Genomic DNA, 15,703 nt, shown 5'->3' with positions numbered 1-15,703 from the left:
CATGGTAAGATGTCAATTATATTATATAGCTTATCCAATAACAGGATAGCTTGTCCATGTCACCTATAACTCAACATAAAAGGTGGAAATTCTAGTTAAATGGTAGATGAAGTTGTAGCTTGCACAACACATGGTAGACTATAAAAAATAAAAGATTAATGATAAAAATAGAAAAGAGAAAAAAGATTAAGATTTCTACCTAACTAAGCTTTATAGGCCTTAATTAGGCTTCAACACAGTTGAGCTAAAAAAAATTCTTTAATCAAAACAAGAAAATTATACAAAATTTCACAAATAAATAAAAAGCATGTTTACACTTTTCATTAATTAATTGAGGACAACATAAAATAAGAAATGAAAAAAAAAAAAAAAAAAAAACCTTATCAATTCCTATTAATTTGTAGTAAAAACAAACATGGCCTTACAATGTTCCAGACAAGTCTTTAACAAAACCCATAATCAAAAAATCTAAACTATGATTCAGATCCACTAGCCCCGACCTCTCCTCCTTCCACAGGCATCATCGTAAACCGACAAACAGGGCAAGACCCATGAATCCTCAACCACTGTTCAATACAACCCGAGTGAAACCCATGTTTACAAGGCATCTCTCTAAGTTCAGAACCGATTCCAATCTCATTTAAACAAATTGCACAATCACTCCCACCTTCTTGTACTGTTATTCTTGGCATGGCATCAATTGCGTCCTTCGATGCTGGCAACCGCCTCGCAGTAGTATTGTTATTACCATCTTGGTTTGTGCTTCGAATGGCTGCTCTTACTGCAAAAACATCATTGATGGCATGTTGGAATATTTGCCTTATGTTTCCAGGCAAAATATGGGGTTGTTGATGCGAATTTGAATCTGGATCTTGCATCATGTTTGTGTCACCACTAGACATCGTTTCCATAGATTAATGTCAGAAAATATTCGTGTTGATTTGTTAAGATCAAGAAAAGATTTGAATCTTAACCATCTGTGAAGAAAAAGAAAGAACAGGTTGGCGTATTGGTGTTTTTACAGGAGGTGATGATGAATGGAGGCGGCAATATGCCGGTTACGGAAGAGCACGGCAGAGCATTAGCTAATACAGAATTGCTAGGGTTCCCCCCTTGCTCGTAGACTGCTAGAATTTCTAGGGCTTAAATCTTAATTTTGCAATTGGTCCCTCTACTCAATTGTTTGTTAGTTTGATCCCTAAATTTATTTTATCCAATTCTTGTACTTTACATTTTATAATTATTTGGTCCTTCTATCAAATATTATGATTATGATATATTAGATAAAATATTATTTTTTAAAAAAATATTGAAATAGCGATATATTAGCTCGACCTAAGCCAATTATAATTAACCCTTAATCCAAGACATGATACTATGTTAATTTTATGGAACCTAGTCAAAACAAAACATGGAGTCTAATTTAATCAATTAAATATTAAAGGTTACAAATGAAGAAAAAAAAATACCAAAAAAAGCTTTATTTCAACAAATCAAAAAATAATGAAGTGAGCATGATATACTTATATTTAAGCAATTGATTTAATTTAACTGAAAATAAAAAATAAAAAATAAAAATAAAAATAAAATCTAAATTTAATAAAGACTGACAAATGTTATTTTAAGATTGGTGAAAAAACATTTAGAAAGCAAATAAATAATAATAATGAAGCCCAATTCTCAATTAAATTTAATGTTGAAAGATAAAATTAAAAATGTATAAAATTAAAAGAAAATAAATAAACTTTGACGAATCTCCTAAACTTTGGTTAATCTTTACAACCCATTAAATTATAGACTAGAATTCAATCAAGAAACGTAATTTAATATTCAAGGATGAAAACAGAAGAAAAAAAATTAATTTAAAAGTTTTGCCAAAGTAAGCAAATAGCAACAAAAAACTAGAGGATGAAATTGTAAAAAAAATAATCAATTTTAAAAATGATCTCAAATAAAATAAATAGCAATAAAAAAAATAAAAAAATCTTATAAATTTAAAAATTAAAGGAGAATGAAATTGAAAATAAATTTTAATTCTATAAGATAATTCAAATAAAAAATATTAATTGAAAGAATAAAGATGAAATCCAAAAGAAAAACAAATTGAAGGGTTATGAATTTTTGAAAGGTCAAGCCTGAGAATCAATAAAAGAAAGAAAAAAGAAAAGAAATATAAGAAAAGCAAACTAATGCTAAATTGAAGGAAATTACATCACTCGTGCCACCTAAGAGGTAGGCCCTGTAATTATGAATTGAAAAACACCAAAAAATATTGTTTTAAACCATCATAAGTTGTCGTAGGCTCTGCTTAAACATGATGGAGCAACTTACTCACTAACATGTTCAATATATGTGCCACTAGCTTTTATTTTTTTTATATTTATTAAAATATTAAAGTGCCCTGGCATCACATGATAATAACATGAAAAAAAGCCAAAAATAAAGTAAGAATACGCCCTTTGAAGACAAGGTAATGAAATTTTGATTTTAAAGACAATACAATTATTTTACTGTGTTGTGAAAAGTAAAATATCAAAAATTCCTCAAGGTCCAAGTTAAATATTTTTTAATGGCAATTAATTAATTATAATGTGCAAAAAATATGTAAAAAAATAGAGATATCCCCAATTAATTCTAAAATGATTAATGGATCCCGTGAAAAGATCTAATTATTCTTAATAGATAGTTTAGTTATTTTAGAAGAAAAAAATAATAATTCATTATTTCAATTCATAGTGAATCAAAACATTTCTAAATTACTTTTTCCACAAGTTTTGTTAATTCTATTTTTATTCGAGATAGTGTATATGCAAAATTATGGATACATATTTCGTGAAAATATATATATATATATATTTATAATTTTCATGGAAAACATATTTTTTTATATAAATAATTAAACATATTACAACTAAAAATCATGATGGAAAACCAAAATTATTACATATTTGGTATGTAAACTTTTTAATCTTTTCAATTGAAGTGTTCCAATTTTTTTATTTTAGTTTATAAATTTTCAAACCATTCCAATTAAGTGTTTTTGTTAGATTTTATCAAATATATGATTATGTGGTTGATGAAAATTTTACTTTTTTTTTTTTTATTTGAGAGTATTTGATTTTATAGAAATTGATTCTGCTTGCTTTCAAAATTTTATCAATTAAGTGTTTGTGATTTTAACCCATTTTGACCTCTAATTGTTTCATGTTGTTTTAAAGGATATAGATTTCCAAAAATATTTTCTCAATGAAATTCAACCAATTTTCATTTTTTTTTCATAATTTTCAATACTTTTGTTATGTGTAATAAAAAAGGAAAATAATAAAAAGAAAAAAAAAACAAAACATTTAGGGGTGTAATGAGAGGTAAAAAAAAAAAAAAGAGGGACCGAGATGAATGGGGGCTAAATAATATAAGGAGAAATTTGATTGCATAAGAAAAAATAAATAAAGATTATTTTTATTAAAGCATAGATCCAAATAAAATGAAAAGACGATGGTCAAATTGAGAATTTTAATGAAAATATATCAATGTAGTCAAGAAAAAAAAAAGATCAATTAATTGATAAAAATCAATTAACTTGATTGCATATGTAAGATTGGAACCAAATTCAAGACTTGTCATTAAAAAGGAAAAGTAAAAGTTTGTCAATTAATTGTTAGATTTTTATTTTCTAAGGGTTTGATATTATAAAAAGGGTCTTGAGATATAGAAAAAGGATGAAACAACTATATATATATATATATATATATATAACATTATACTTTATTTCTAATTAAATTGATGTACTTTTAATGTAATTATTATGGAATGTGGTACTAGTTTAAAAACATGTTAAGTCAAGAAGAACACTAAATAATGGGAACGTAAGCTTTGACCAAGTAAGGGAATAAGTGAAATAAATCTTGTATAATCTACTAAATGCGTCTCTATGCATGTTATGGGGCAAAACAAACATTATTGAATAAGTTTAAAGTCAACTTGTTAATGATGAACATAATAAATGATGTTTTGGATGTAATAAATGCAAATGGGTATGGATTGTTGTGTTATTAGCATGCAATATGATTTCAAGAGGATGTATTAAAGGAATTAGGAACCTTAATGTTCGGTCATGAAGAAAATAATGAAGGGAAATTTCTTTTAACCAGGATGCATTGTATGTTCATTGATGAAAATGCTTTTACGAAGTAAATTATGCCTTAAGTGTAGTTGAATATAATTTTCAATTGAGAAATAGGAAGACATTTGGATACATGAGATATAAGTAAATGTAACAGATATTTGAGAAATAGTATCAAGACTTGAAATTTTATAAACTTGCTAATTTTTTTTTAAAAGGATGCCAAATAAAACAAGACGTAAGTTTTGGCTAAAATAAAGGAAAGTGGGAAAGGAACCTTTCATGATGTATTAATTTGTGTACATGTATGTAATTGGGCATATTATGAAATTGTGATAGAATGAGGTCATTGAGATGGACTATGATAGAAATAACTTAGGATAATAAACAAATGAAGAAGAAATTGGATGTTTCTTGCTAAATATGTAGCTGGCCATAATGAGAATAAATGAAGAAATTGTCAAAATCACATTGAATATTTGTTTGATGTATGTCTTTGATTTGTGTTGGTGTGTGAGTATGATTGAAATGAATAAAATTCTTGTGTTTGATTTTATGGCAATTTTAGAACAATGTGATTTGATTAAAAAAAATACGAGTATTATAGAAATTGCTAAGTTGTTGTGTTATTAAGCAAATATGTATATGATAAATGTGAATGGTGTTGATAAATTGAGTTTTGGTTCAATGAATAAATTTCATGTTCTTTGCTCTAGAAGAAAGATGAAAATTATGAAATATTAAAAAGAAACTTCGATGTATATAAGTGTTGATAGCTAAATGGATTATGATAATTGGGTTGCGAATTTATGTTTGAATGTGTTGTATGGAAAGATGGTATGGATGAAATTCATATTGGAATGGGTGAGTGATAGTGATTATTATGTGGAGTTGTAAGAGAGGCGTGCGAGATGAGATTCGACTTCTTAGGAACATGGATAATAGGAGTCAGGGTAAGGAATTGACCCTCCCTTGCCTATTATTTTATTTAAACATGTTTTTGAAATTGTTAAATTTTAATGGTTATTAAATTATATTGTGTATTGATATTATTAATTGAAGACTTATGCCTTTGAGAAAGAAATCGGCATGTGTTTGTAATGGAAATGCATAGGCAAAAAACATGTAGTATGGGTTATGTGTAATTGACCATAACGGCGAGAAGAATTTATAATTTACTTGACTGTAATAGTGGAAATTCAATGGATGTTGTGTGATGGACCGCAATGGTAAAACCTAATAATTATTTATAATCAACTGCAATGGCAGTAATCAATTATAAATAATAAGCAAACATAACATATAAATGATTATAGTATGAGAAAAACTAGCCGAAAAATGGAAACTATTTTAAAGGAATTGTGAACATCACGGATTGACATATGGATGGTGATTATGGATGTTGTAGGATTAGTTATCGTATGAATTGGGTCTTATGAATTAATTGACTTGCTGATCGAGAATGAGCTAGAGGCATCAATGTATCTAATGACGGATGTATCTGATGACGATGTTAAATTAATTGGCTTGGTGACCTAAATAGGACTAGAAGCATCAATGTATCTAATAACTAGGATGAATTAATTGATTAACTAACCAAAGAGGGGCTAGAAGCATTAATGTATCTGATGATGAGATGAATTAATTGACTAGCTTGCCATAAAAAAAAGGCTAAAGACATCAGTGTATCTGATGATCAGAATGAATTATTTGATTAGCTAATCAAAAAAAGACCAGAGGTATCAACATGACTAATGGCCAAAAAAAGTATTGATGTTGTAAAGTTTTAGAAGAGGATTAAAATTAATTTTATACAATGATGGAATGTAAATTTGAAATTTGATTTCTTGGTTACAATAGCAAATCTAGATCGATAAATATTTGAAAAAAAAAAGATAATTGGTAGTATAAAAAATGAGCCAAAGAATGTAATTATGAATTAAGAATATATATATATATATATATATATATATATATATATATATATATATATAATTAAAAGGAACCAAGTAGGTGAAAGCTATATAAAAATGAAGGATTTCCCTAAATAAGCTAAAGAAGTACATAATTGATTTAAAGGATATTAAATATCCGTGAATGAGTAAGATGAATAAATTAGAAGATATGTTAAGAATATAATTTAATGGAATCAACCAAAGAGGTGAGCACTATTATTAATAATAAAAATATAACTTTCCATATGAGTGAAGATGTTTCTGATGGTGTATCTAGCGAATATACAATTTTAATGTCTTGGGTATAAGAATTATAGTTTACTTATATTGAGTCGGTTTTATATAAAGGGACTAATGTACATAAGGATCATAATATGATTTTACTTCTTTTGATTGGAAATGAAACTTATAAAATTGGATAAAAAGAGATATGTAGGCTAAGAATTTATAATGTTGATAGATTAGAGATGAGATATTTTGGTGAAATTCTAAGATAATGGTTTGTACTTTTCTTATTGAAAAAAAAAAATATATTATTAATGGAATGTTAATAGTTGCTAATGAATTGAATGTATTTGTTTTCTTTAATATTTACCGATACATGTTTTTATCTTACATATTCATTTCATACACGACAAGATTAATGATTATCTAGTTTTCATCTAGCCTAGGATTTAAACTTATGATTTGTTAAATTATTTATTTAAATTATGCAATAAGTATTCAAATTAAGAACACTTATTCCCTTTTATTCATTTAAATTTGTAAAATATTATAGATTAATAAGGGATGTCAATTAATAAAAATGGTTATGTTTTACATTATACATTTAATTGAGATTTTGTGCATTGTTCAATTTATTATGGTGTTTGTTATATTATCATTATATGGATTGTCTTATGATGAGAATTGTTATGAGAAATGTGGAATGAGGAGTAGGAAAGAATAAATGAAGTTAATTCTTGATTGGTGTTGCTTATGGAAAAGTTCCAGGATGGTGTTTTGATTGATGTATCATTGTTAATTTTGATTGGTTGATAGAAATTAATAATAAAATTCATTACAATCTGATTTAATTGATCAAATCGGTCAATCGATTCTTGAAAGTCAGTTGACCGTGATAGCTGGTAATGTACTACTTGATTGTAAATTCTTTAGAAGCATAAATTTTGTTAAGTAAGGAAGACTCATGATAATATATATATAAAAGATGTGGATGAAAGTTCATCTAGGGGTTCAATATTACATGCACAAACACACACCTGAATTCTTACATGCATAATCATTTTGATTGAATGTAAATACACAAGAAAATACAAGTTGTTACATGTATGATAAATGGACTTGAGTGTAAATGCATATGATAATACGGGGTGATACACATTGTTTGCAGTCTAAAACGATATGTCATCTATAGGTTTCATAGAAAAAAATGAGGGTGGACGACGCTCCAATAATTGAAAATAAAGAAACCTAATACATGGGCTAGGCTTTTAAGCCAAAAACATGGATTGACCCGTGCCTTGCTTGTTTTCTTCTCCTTTTTGTTTAATATTTTTTATATAGTTATTAGCCTGACCTGGGATAAAGACCGAGGAACGAGATAAAAGGGTTAACCTAGATTTATATATATATAAAAAATTCTTTTATTTTAAAAAATCAAAATAACATATTTTTTTAGTTATTTTCAGAAAAAATCATCGGATTTTGTACCAAGTTTTGATCGGGTTTTACCTATAGTCGACAAGTTGTGAGTCAACATAAGATTTTGAACGGGACATATTAGGTCAATTCCTCCCTTTATTTTTTTTAACCCGACCTAACTCAAGTCTCAAGTCAACTAGATTGCAGGTTAGTCCCCTGGGTCAATCAAGTTTATAATGATAGTGTTTTCAACCCCTTGGACTTATAAAAAAATATTATTACATCATATATTTAGTTTTTAAAAGGCTTGTTTTTTTTTTTTAACTTGATTTTTTTTTTATAACATACTTGAGAAAAATCAATTTGTTTTTTTATTTTAGTCATGTGAGCCACCCCTGTTTTTTCTTCCTTTTTTCTTTTTGTATAAAAAACATCTGCACACCGGTTCATATCCAGGTATAATTAAATGAAAAACAATTTCAAAAATAAAAACTTGTTAATCAATAGGTTGCCTTGATCATAGATGTGCTATGTTTGCTTGAGGTTAATCCATACCCTTTTTTTATTTTAATTTAATACTTTTAATTTATAATTTTATCATTTGATATTAAGTTAATTAGGAAAGCATCACAATTTATTTCAGTTTAATATTTATAGGATTATCATACTCTCAAATACACGTCTTAATATTTATTTTTTTTCTTAATTTTACAAGTATTTTTTTAATATTATATATTTAAATAAAAAATTGTAGAAGAATTATTGAATCGATTGAGTCTATGATCTTAATCACAAGTTTCGTCTAGTTAGTTTTGATTGATTAAAAATGAGGTTTTATAATTTAATTTTTAATGCATATATAAAATTTAAATTTATTATTGAATTTTTTTATTTAAAAAACATGTATAAAAATATCATTATATTTATTTTTTTTATTAAAAAAATATTTATTTGACTGGCGGCAAAACAGTCAATAATGTAAATGAAGGTGATTAAAAAAAAAAAAAAAAAAAGGAAAGGAAAGGAAATCCAGCTCAAACGTTGGCCGTCGTTAAAAAGTAGGAGATCCGGTTCGCTATCATAGTAACATTCGTTTGGAAAAAAACGAAAGCAGCGTCTAATTGTAAAACATCACCTCTTTCAATCCAATCTATGGCTTCAATTTGAAGTTGTAGTTTTTACTTTTTTAGGCTCTAAACAAACACCATTCAGCTCTCTCTCTCTCTCTCTCTCTCTCTCTCTCCCCTTAAAATCCCATCTGCCTTCCTGTTATCCGACCGCTATGGACTCACCGGGTTCAATCTTTGAGATTTACATCCGTTACCATGACATTAGATCACTAAAATCATGTCAAACCGATGGACATGATGAACACGAGAGTAAAACTTCCAGGGATGCTTTGGCTCAGCTTTTGGAAATTGTGGACTTAAAATTCCATTCAAGGCTAGTAAAAAAAAACTTATCTTTTTGAGTTAAATTTACTGTTTTGTTGGGTTTGGAAGTACCCTTTTGTTGATCTTTAACCGATTTGATGTTTGCATAGGATTTGATTGAGTTTCTTGGTTTTGGGGTCTGGGTTTCGTTGAGAGGTTTTAGGGACTGACTTTTATGTATAAATTGTGGGTTTTATTATAGTTTTAGGATATCAATGGTGTTAGGCCTCAATGTAAAGCTTGCGGATATTTGGGTTTTTCTGATGAACATTATTACTCTGTGAGTATTAGTTTTTTTTTTTTAAAAAAAAAAAAAGCAGATAAGAAAAGATTGTGTTTCTTGTAAATCAAGAGCCTTTAAAAGTGAGATGGTTGTTCTTGTTTATAAGCCTTATATAATAAGATTCAAGAAATACTTTGAACATCCTTTTATCTTAGAATTCATGGTGATCTGCGTGTGACATCGGAATTGAGACTTGGTTATGAAATGTTATTTTTCTGCTGAAAACAAATCACGTCAGGACTTAATTATCTTGTTTATTAGTTATTGGATGCTGTTATTTATCTGTCCAGATGCGTACACATCTGGAAAAATTAGTATGATAAGTTCTAGTAATTGTACTGTAGGACTCAAGTAGTGGCAAGTTTTCTCAAATTGTCTTGGACCTAAATACAACTAACCTCTGATGAAGGGAATATGTGAACAACCTAACTCATAGGTTGAATCTGAACATTGCAAGACAAACTTGGCATTTATCTGGATTGAGTCTTTTCTTGATGCTCCTAGGATTCAACATGCTCTAAAAGCGTACCTGGTGTGTATAAATATAAACTCTTCCAGTTGAGTGTCATTTGCTATGTGGTTATGTGGAGTTTTTGTTTAGCTAGATATGTACTTTCGTTTTGTTTTATTTTTTTTATTTCCTGAAAAGATTTATGGCATTTCCTTTGACAGAACTTCAATTTTTGATGAACTTCTCAAGCTCATGTCAAAGCTAGAACTTATGGTGAGTTTCATTTATTAAGCTCTTGAACTGGAGACATTTATTTTGGTTTCCTCATTGATGCCCTCTATTAAGAAATGTCACTCCTAAATCTGTTTTTATTTACAGCAAAAAAATCAAATATTTAATATTATGTTTCTTGTTTATCTACCTTTTTGTAGGCTGATTTCTCAGAATTTTCTCGTTTCTATGATTTTGTATTCTTCATGTGCCGTGAAAATGGTCAAAAGAATATCAGTAAGTTTTTTCATTTCTAATGTCTTTGATATTTAGGCATGGTTTAATGGATTCTTTTATATTTCCCTGAATTTCTCTTGCAGCTGTAAACAAGGCTGTTACAGCATGGAAATTAATTTTAGCTGGGAGGTTTCGGTTGCTAAACCAATGGTGTGACTTTGTTCAGGTATGGGTGATACTAAACTAACTGGATAACTGTGATTTGTGATTCATTTTGTTTTTGCCTTTTTACCCTGTGGAAGGATTTTCCAGTTGAGCAGCGTACTTTATGAAATGTTTATGTATCTGTTCATTATTTGTGGATACATAAGTTTATGAATTGGGATATATTGTCTCTCAGTTGATCAATTGAACAAGAAGCGGTCAATGCATACCAATACCTTATAAATATTATCTGTGGTTTCATTCTCCTGTTTTTCGTAGTCCTTTTGAAGCAACTAATCTTTTGATTGCTTTTAGGAAAATCAACGACACAATATATCTGAGGATACTTGGCAGCAAGTTTTAGCTTTTAGCCGGTGCGTACATGAAAATCTTGAAGGGTACGACCCTGAAGGTACAATGTCTTAAAGGATTCAATGATTAGTTCACAAATTTAAGCTATACAATAAAGCCACATGTTTGATATCATTTATCCACAACAACTTGTCCGTGCCCTTTCTTTTGTCAGCTTTTGTATTGATAGAATGGACTCCTTTCCCTGCGATTTTGAACAATTTTTCCAAAACATTTGTTCATTATATTTGCTGCACTTCTGCTTTCTAAGTTTTCCACTTTTAAGCACCGCTCTGTTTGCGTTTGCGTTTGTGTTTTGGGGTTTTGAATCAATAACTCTGGCTTATAGTGGAAATTATTTTCAATCAGCTGGAAGAAAACCATGTTTGTAATTTGTAAATTGGTTCGCTAGTGTTGCTAGTCTTCTGCTTTTATCAACCATGTGGAACTAAATGATTCTCTCAAATCTCCCTTCCTTAAGCATGCCTTGTCATTTTCTATTTTGTTGTTCTCTGACAGTGTCTGAGCAGGATCATGGTATGATGAGTATGGGAATCTCTACTAAGGTTTCATAAGTGAGGAATTTCTGGAAAATAATAAAGCAATAAATAAGGCTATATAAAATAAGGTCTTAGGCATTCTTTTGTTTTTCTTTCTCTTTGTTGATTCTGTGTGTTTGCTTTACAGGAGCATGCATGACTTGGTTCTGTTTTATCTTTGTTTGTAACAGAGTAATGCTTAATTGTATGCTTCTTATTTGCAGGTGCTTGGCCTGTCCTAATAGATGACTTCGTTGAGCACATGTACAGGTTTGATATCTATATCCTCAACCGTGTTTCACTAAATTTTAAAGATATTCCTTGATGTATTGGATGTTAGCCTAGTTAGGACATTTGTTTTACTAGAAAAACTAATCTGTTGTCTACCAATCACTTTCTTTTTCATTTTTCCCTTTTCACAATATGCCTACAATAGATATGGCATGCAAAGAAAATCCGATTTCGGTCAGACTCTTATCATAGTTCAGATTCAAGTTGGTTCAGTGAGGGCTGCTGCCAAAGTCACTGAATGGGTAGAAATCAAGATGGGGCATGGTGACCACCCCCTTTAAACTTCATTTCTTCTTCACAGCTACACCTATAGTATAGATTTCAAGCAGTTGAAATGCTTGAAGGCACAGAGTTCAATATTTATTGCTAAGAGTGACATAAAGAAAGAAGACAACATTTGAAATTCATAGTAACTCGCATGCAAAAGCGAGTTTTCCTTTTATTTAAAGGATAGTCAGCTATTTTTCTTCTTTTTTGAATTAGAAAGAACAGGGCCGTAACTTACTCTGTTCTGGGGGATGAAAGACAGAGAAAGAGATCCCGGGACTAACTGTATAACCATGATAATATTTTAAACTTGGTTGAAGTGCTGATTACCCAACAGCCTTGTAACTTGGAAACTTAAAAGTTATTATTGTTTGTATATCATTTCTGAAATTTCATCTTTAAAAACTTGGATAGGTATCCCTGAAAAAGAAAACTTGGATAGTGGTTCGTGTCTGGATATTTGAATTCCCTGCTCTGCCCATGAAACATATATACTTTAAATTTGAAATTCAACTGAACAAATTCTTTATAGTTTGTACCTGCTATAATTTGACTTTTAGTAAAGATTTAGAATATGTTTAACATAACATGACTTTGAGTCACGGGTAGGAAGGTAGTGGAGTCAAAATAATGAAAACTTACATCAACTCCATGACTTGTTTAAAATATATTTGGTAACAATGGTGATAATTTGTTCTCAGTTTCTCTCTTCATCTTTTTCTAGATTCTATGAACCTCTATAGAATTTTATTTTTTTTTTTTTGCTTAAAGATGTTACCATCGAAATGTAACTTGCAGATTCAAGACTAAATAATTTGAACCAAATACTGTTTAGTGACTTGATTGTTTTTTTCCTCAAGTAAGACTTTAGAAACTACTCATCAATAGTTTCCACACGCTTCTAGAGTCCTGCATGTGGATATAAATTTATGGGTCTTTGAAAGAATGATATTAGGTAGTTTACTACTCATTCTAGCACGAGTAATGAAGATAAGTGAATTTTGATGTTGAGACTGCTGTTCCAACTTTCCCTCCTTTGTCACTAACTATGAACTCACATGCATTTACAATATTTTCTTGCAGGGTATTGGGGTCAAACAGGGAGCCAAACTTTTTCTGTAATTGTGGTGATTCAGAGTCTCAATCATGCACATTCGAAGACTCTCTTCCTGGTAATTGCTTGAAAGTTCCCTTTCAGTTCCATTTTTTGCCATGCCCTTTTGTTTTCACTTTTATGTTACCTGTAAGCTGTTTCCTGAATACTTTTTTTTTTTTTTGTTTTAGGATTGAAAGATACTCCTGGTTTGAAGAGGAAGTTGTTTAGCTTTCAAACGGAGGAAATGGTGTCCTCAGATGCTGTCTTCCTTGATTCTGTCAGCCCAACTTTTATGTTGAATTCAAAGAGAAGTAGGCTGATTGATTACAGAGCATTGAACTGGGAGGATAATCCACCTGGTAATTCAGCCAGTGACGGCATGGATATCACTAAGCAGAATAATTCGCTGGGGTCCATGAAATCTCTATGTGCAGTTGAAGGATGCTTGTCGAGGGGCTTTGCAGGTTTATTCTCAACTCGTTCCTATCTACAACTTGACCGGGAGAGGAGAGTCTCGTATACATAGAGCTTCCACCTTAGTAACAAATACAGGAAAGCTGTCCATTCCCACCCAGTCGTCAACAGTTACACAAGGATATATCTATTTTGAATTGCACTTGTAAGGGTTGTTGGTTGCAGGTGGATGCTGCATCAGTATTCTGCTGTGATTGATAGAAGTAATAAAAATATTCCTGATTGTTTGATTTCATAATCTTGTCAGAAAAAATAAACGAGGGTTTCCTGCTTCAATGAATGTGACTGTATTTTTTGTTATTGGATCATGCCTAGCGTAATATGATACTGGCTGCGTTGTTCTTGCTTGCTGGAAGAAATGCCTAGTGTTGAGGAAATTGCTCGGGGAGTTGTCAAATACATAGTTTGGCTAGGAGGCGACGAATTGCAAGAGGTTATTGCTTATTCCGGACAGTAATTAGCGAAGTTGCAAATTGGCCCAAAAGGGTTGGGCTTGCTCTACGGTTCTAAACATCTCCAATGAAACCTGAGACAATTATAAAGTTAATAATATTTTATTATTATGTTTTAATACTTATTTTTATATTATTATATTAAAATAATTTAAAAACATAAGAAAAAAATTAATTTAAAATAAATAAATTTTTTTAAATATTTTCAAAATACAAAAGGATGAAATACAAAATGAAATGGGTTTATATCATAATGAAACCTGTCATTTAACGGAAAATTGAACCTCAAACTACGAACAGTTCATTGTAGTTTAGGCTGCCTATGTAAATAAATTATAAGGCGTCAGTTTTACAGGTTAGTTATGTTTATTCAGGTTATTTTTTTATTATTTTTTAAATTTATTTTTTCTTAACTTCATTTTGCATCGGATTGATTAAAAATTAGATTTCATAATTATTTTTTGATTTTTTTTTAATAGGATTATTATGGTTTTATAACTTGGGTTGCGAGTTTTGTAAGTTAACTATATTGAATCGTGTTTTTTTTCATTTGTCAATTAATTTTTTTTTTACTTTCATCCTTCAATATTGGTTTAATTGGGAATTAGACTTTTATAAATTTACTTGATTTGCTTTTTATGGAGTTATCTCGGTTTTCTGACCCAGATTTGACAAGTTAACTTGGGATGATTCAGCTCATTTTGTCTATTTTTTATTTAATTTTTTTCAATTTAATCCTTCAATATTTGGTTGATTGAGAATTGAGCTATATTTTTATTTTATTTTATTTTCTTGCCATAGGGTTATCACGATCTAATGACCCGGATTACGGGTTAGGCTGATTAACTTGGGTTTTTTTTTTTTTTATCTTTTCCTTAGATGAATTTTTTTCAATCTCATCTTCAATGTCAAGTTGATTAAGAATTAGTGATGTGATCCAAGCAACACCAAGAGATTTGTTAGAGGTTCTAATTTGTCCAGTGACAAGACATATGAGATAAGATGAACTTCAAGAAGATATTAAATAATAAAAAACAAGCCTTGATTAATTTAATTTGTGTTAAAAAAAGTCTTGTTGGAGGCATTCAGACATTACAAAAAGATTGGAATAAAAAGATTCAAATATGTCAGTTTTTACATTTTAATACTATTTTGGTCATAATTGGATCTATAGAAGGAATTTTAGTGTGATTTTCATTGAATTAAAAAGTAAATATCCATATCTTTCTAGTGATATATGGAATGCCTTCTAATTTATTAAGACGAGATAGAGAAACATGTGTTTGAAGTTGGACTTCAATTCTACCAATTGATTACGAAAACGACTTTAATTTTATTTAAATTAGTTAAGATATTGTTTTATTTATCTTTTAGGTAGTATTAGGTCTTTTATAAATATTAGGCCCTTTATTTAAATTTGAGTTTATTGGATCAATATTATTTATTAAGTTATCCATATCCACTAGGGATATCTTATTACACTTGGGATTCTTTCTCGTGCAAATGCTCTTTTGCATAGACTTTTTAAGGAGAGACTATTTTAATAAAGAAATCAACATTCCTACTATCTTTTGTGTGGTTGAGTGATTTCTATACTAAGTTTTTTATTAAACTCACAAGCTCTTTGAAAGATAGATCAACTTTATTGTGATTTTATACTACTTGTTCATGTCTCTTTAAAGGCATAAAGTGG

At 29.4% G+C, this 15,703-nt stretch overlaps 2 protein-coding genes across 3 annotated transcripts; one reads left to right on the top strand and one right to left on the bottom strand.

The window, feature by feature from the left end:
- Window positions 1–473: 473 nt before the first annotated feature.
- Window positions 474–902, bottom strand: LOC118055162 (E3 ubiquitin-protein ligase MPSR1). Its single transcript, XM_035066983.1, has one exon. The coding sequence runs from the start codon at window positions 900–902 to the stop codon at window positions 474–476; it is 429 nt and encodes a 142-aa protein (XP_034922874.1).
- A 7,855-nt stretch (window positions 903–8,757) lies between these two features.
- On the top strand, window positions 8,758–13,858 carry LOC118055091 (defective in cullin neddylation protein AAR3). Of its 2 annotated transcripts, none has more exons than XM_035066889.2 (8): window positions 8,758–9,165; window positions 10,111–10,162; window positions 10,321–10,396; window positions 10,480–10,562; window positions 10,856–10,952; window positions 11,655–11,700; window positions 13,072–13,160; window positions 13,273–13,858. In XM_035066889.2, the coding sequence occupies exons 1-8, from the start codon at window positions 9,005–9,007 to the stop codon at window positions 13,608–13,610; spliced, it is 942 nt and encodes a 313-aa protein (XP_034922780.1). In that variant the 5' UTR covers window positions 8,758–9,004; the 3' UTR covers window positions 13,611–13,858. The 2 variants fall into 2 exon arrangements, with proteins under 2 accessions (XP_034922780.1, XP_034922781.1); XM_035066890.2 differs by lacking the exon at window positions 8,758–9,165 and adding an exon at window positions 9,175–9,970.
- The last annotated feature ends 1,845 nt before the right edge of the window (window positions 13,859–15,703 follow it).

Source organism: Populus alba, chromosome 4, assembly GCF_005239225.2.
Source record: "Populus alba chromosome 4, ASM523922v2, whole genome shotgun sequence".
NCBI lineage: Eukaryota > Viridiplantae > Streptophyta > Magnoliopsida > Malpighiales > Salicaceae > Populus > Populus alba.
This window is presented reverse-complemented; position numbering and strand designations above follow the sequence as displayed.

Coding starts and splice junctions, on each gene's coding strand:
- LOC118055162 (XM_035066983.1), bottom strand. CDS start 902: ATGTCTAGTGGTGACACAAACATGATGCAAGATCCAGATTCAAATTCG.
- LOC118055091 (XM_035066889.2), top strand. CDS start 9,005: ATGGACTCACCGGGTTCAATCTTTGAGATTTACATCCGTTACCATGAC. Junction 10,563..10,855: donor AATGGTGTGACTTTGTTCAG/GTATGGGTGATA, acceptor GATTGCTTTTAG/GAAAATCAACGACACAATAT. Junction 11,701..13,071: donor TTCGTTGAGCACATGTACAG/GTTTGATATCTA, acceptor ATTTTCTTGCAG/GGTATTGGGGTCAAACAGGG.